Here is a 3,171-nt window from a genome sequence, read left to right on the forward strand (position 1 = left end):
GCATTAATAGGACCGATCCTTACGCCATCTGCATCAACAAGCTTGTAAGCACCATGTGAATATGCTTCTTGTACAACATACGGTCCATCCCACTTTGAGGTAAATTTGCCCCCAGATTTGTGCAAAGTAATGATGGGTCTTCTTACTACGAGAATTTGGTCTCCAACTTGGAAACACCTCAAGCGAACTTTCTTATTGAAAGCACGAGATAGACGAGCTTGATAACATTCAAGGGTTTGTTGGGCTTCTAGCCTCTTTTCGTCAAGTGCTTCTAACTCAGCAAGACGCAGTCGAGCATTTTCTTCTTCAGTGAGCCCTTCTTGAATAACAAGTCTTAAGGAAGGTATTTGTGGCAGGACTGCTTCAACTCCGAAAGCAAGTGAATATGGTGTTGCTTGAGTTGGTGTGCGGTATGTTGTCCTATATGCCCACAAAGCTTCTTCCATTCTTTCATGCCAATCCCGTTTGGACTTGGAGACAACTTTCTTGAGGAGGTTGCATAGAGTCTTATTGAATGCTTCAACAAGACCACTGGCAACAACATGATACATAGAAGATTTACGCTGCTTGAAGCTAAAGAGATCACAAATTTTGTTCATTAACTTGTTATCAAATGGCTTGCCATTGTCCGTTATTATGTAGCGAGGGATGCCAAAGCGATAGATAATATTTACTCGGATAAAATTTGCAACATTCACTTTCTTCACTTCTTTAAGAGCAACGACTTCAGCCCATTTTAAGAAGTAATCTGTTGCAGCCAAGATGTACAAGTGTCCACCAGAAGATTTTGGTAGTGGTCCCACAACATCCAATCCCCAAGCGTCAAATGGCCAAGATGCGATAGTTGGGTGCAATACTTCAGGTGGCTGATGTATGAAATTTGCATGAAATTGACAAGCATCGCACCTCCGAGCATAATCTAAGCAATACTTCACCATGGTTGGCCAATATTACCCCATCCTCTTTATATGAAAGTGGAGGTTCGATCCAGATTGATGTGATCCACATACTCCTGAGTGTGCTTCTTGCAGAGCTTGAATTGCTTCTTCCTCTCCCAAACATCGTAATAGTACATCCTCAAATGATCTTCTATATAATGTGTCCTTGTAGTAAAGGAAGCGAGGTGCACGACGACGAATGTCAGTCCTTCTCCTTGTTTTTTCTGGAAGTATCCCATAACACATGTAGTCAATAATGGGTTGTCTCCAATCTTCCTTTACGGCTTCAGAAATGGAAATGAGATGCTCAAGCTCATTTTCTATATATTCTTCCTCATGTGACGGTGGTACTATCCATCTTTGACAAATAGTAACTTGTGTTTGATCAGGAAGGGTTAGCGTTGAAGCCAGGGCAATCAATGCATCAACTTTCTTATTTTCCATTCTACGCACATGTTGAAGGGTTACATCACCAAGCCATCCTATCAACTTTTGAGCATAGTCATGATAAGGATGCAATTCGGGCTTCTTCACCTCATAACTTCCCAAGAGTTGGTTGATAACCAACTGAGAGTCACCAAAGACTTGTAAGTGTAATTGCTTCATGTCGATGGCCATCTCAAGTCCAAGTATCAACGCTTGGTAATCAGTGACATTATTAGAACAACATTGCTTCAAAGTAAAGGAGAATGGTAGAATCTCTTCTTGCAAAGCGATGAACACTACACCAGCGCCAGCTCCGCCACGATGTGCAGCCCCATCAAAGTACATTTTCCAAGGATGTTGAATTTCAATAGACATCGCATCTTCATCAAGAAGATCATTAGTTAATTCCCAATCATCGAGTATCGGATGGTCTGCCAAGAAATCCGCTAATGCTTGTCCCTTCACAGCTTTCTGAGGGATGTACACAATTTCAAACTGTTGGAATTGGAAGTACCATCTTGCTAGTCGATCACTAAGGAGAGGTTTTGACATAACAAACTTGATGGGATTTTCTCTAGAAATGAGGTGGACAACATGCGCTTGAAAATAATGCTTCATCTTTTGAATTAAGAAGACAAGTGCCAAGCACAACTTTTCAATTGGCGAATAGTTCAGCTCATTCGGTGTCATCATTCTACTTAAGTAATAAAGAACGTTTTCTTTGCCTTCACTATTCTCTTGAGCTAGCAGGGCTCCTACAGACCTTTCTTGTGCCGCAATGTAGAGTATCAATGGCTTTCCAGGTATAGGGGCTGCCAAAACCGAAGGTTTCGCTAGATACGATTTGATACTTTTAAAGGCATCACTACATGTTTGATCCCAATTAAAAGGAGCACCTTTCTTCATGAGATGACTGAATGGTTGGCATCTTCCCGCTATATTTGAGATGAATCTCCTCAAGTAGGCTAACTTTCCTTGGAGACTTTTTAACTCATGAATATTTTGAGGCTTAGGCATCTTCGATATTGCATCAACTTTGGCTTAATCAATTTCAATTCCTTGATGCCTCACAATAAAGCCAAGGAACTTGCCAGAAGTAACTCCGAAGGCACATTTCAATGTGTTCATCCTTAGTTGATATCTTCGGAGCAACTCAAACACCATTCTTAAGTCTTTCAAATGATCACCCCTCTTTCTCGACTTTACCACTAAGTCATCAACATATCATTCAATATTTTTATGGAGCAAGTCATCAAATATATTTTGCATAGCCCTTTGATATGTGTCACCAACATTCTTTAAAACAAATGGCATCACTTTGTAGCAATAAATACCCTTAAGCGTGCGAAATGCGGTGAGTTCTTCATCCTTTAGAGCCATGCGGATTTGATTATAGCCAGAAGAACCGTCCATGAACGACATCGCCTCATAACCAGTGGTGGCATCAATCATCAGCTCTGGAATGGGAAGATGAAACTCATCTTTAGCGCATGTATTATTAAGATCTCTAAAGTCAACACATACTCGAATTTGACCATTCTTCTTCCTTACAGGAACAATACTTGAAATCCATGTAGGATATTTGACCTCACAAATAAAGCCTGCCTCAATGAGTTTGTTAACTTCATTTTCTATCAATGGAACCACGTCTGGCCTAAAGTGTCTTTGAGCTTGCTTAATAGGACGAGAACCATTTTTTACTGCCAACTGATGGACCGCTACTTTAGGATTCAATCCAGGCATTTCTTTATAACTCCAAGCGAAGAGATCTCTATATTCTTTGAGTATATTCATATAAGTGATTTCT

The 3,171-nt window shown here is 40.5% G+C and overlaps 1 protein-coding gene across 1 annotated transcript; it reads right to left on the reverse strand.

The window, feature by feature from the left end:
• Positions 1-950: 950 nt before the first annotated feature.
• LOC107059932 (uncharacterized) lies at positions 951-2,381 on the reverse strand. The gene has a single exon (XM_015307040.1). It carries the CDS (start codon positions 2,379-2,381, stop codon positions 951-953), a length of 1,431 nt encoding a protein of 476 aa, XP_015162526.1.
• Positions 2,382-3,171: the final 790 nt, after the last annotated feature.

Source organism: Solanum tuberosum, unplaced genomic scaffold, assembly GCF_000226075.1.
Source record: "Solanum tuberosum cultivar DM 1-3 516 R44 unplaced genomic scaffold, SolTub_3.0 scf00001, whole genome shotgun sequence".
In the NCBI taxonomy this organism is placed as follows: Eukaryota; Viridiplantae; Streptophyta; class Magnoliopsida; order Solanales; family Solanaceae; genus Solanum; species Solanum tuberosum.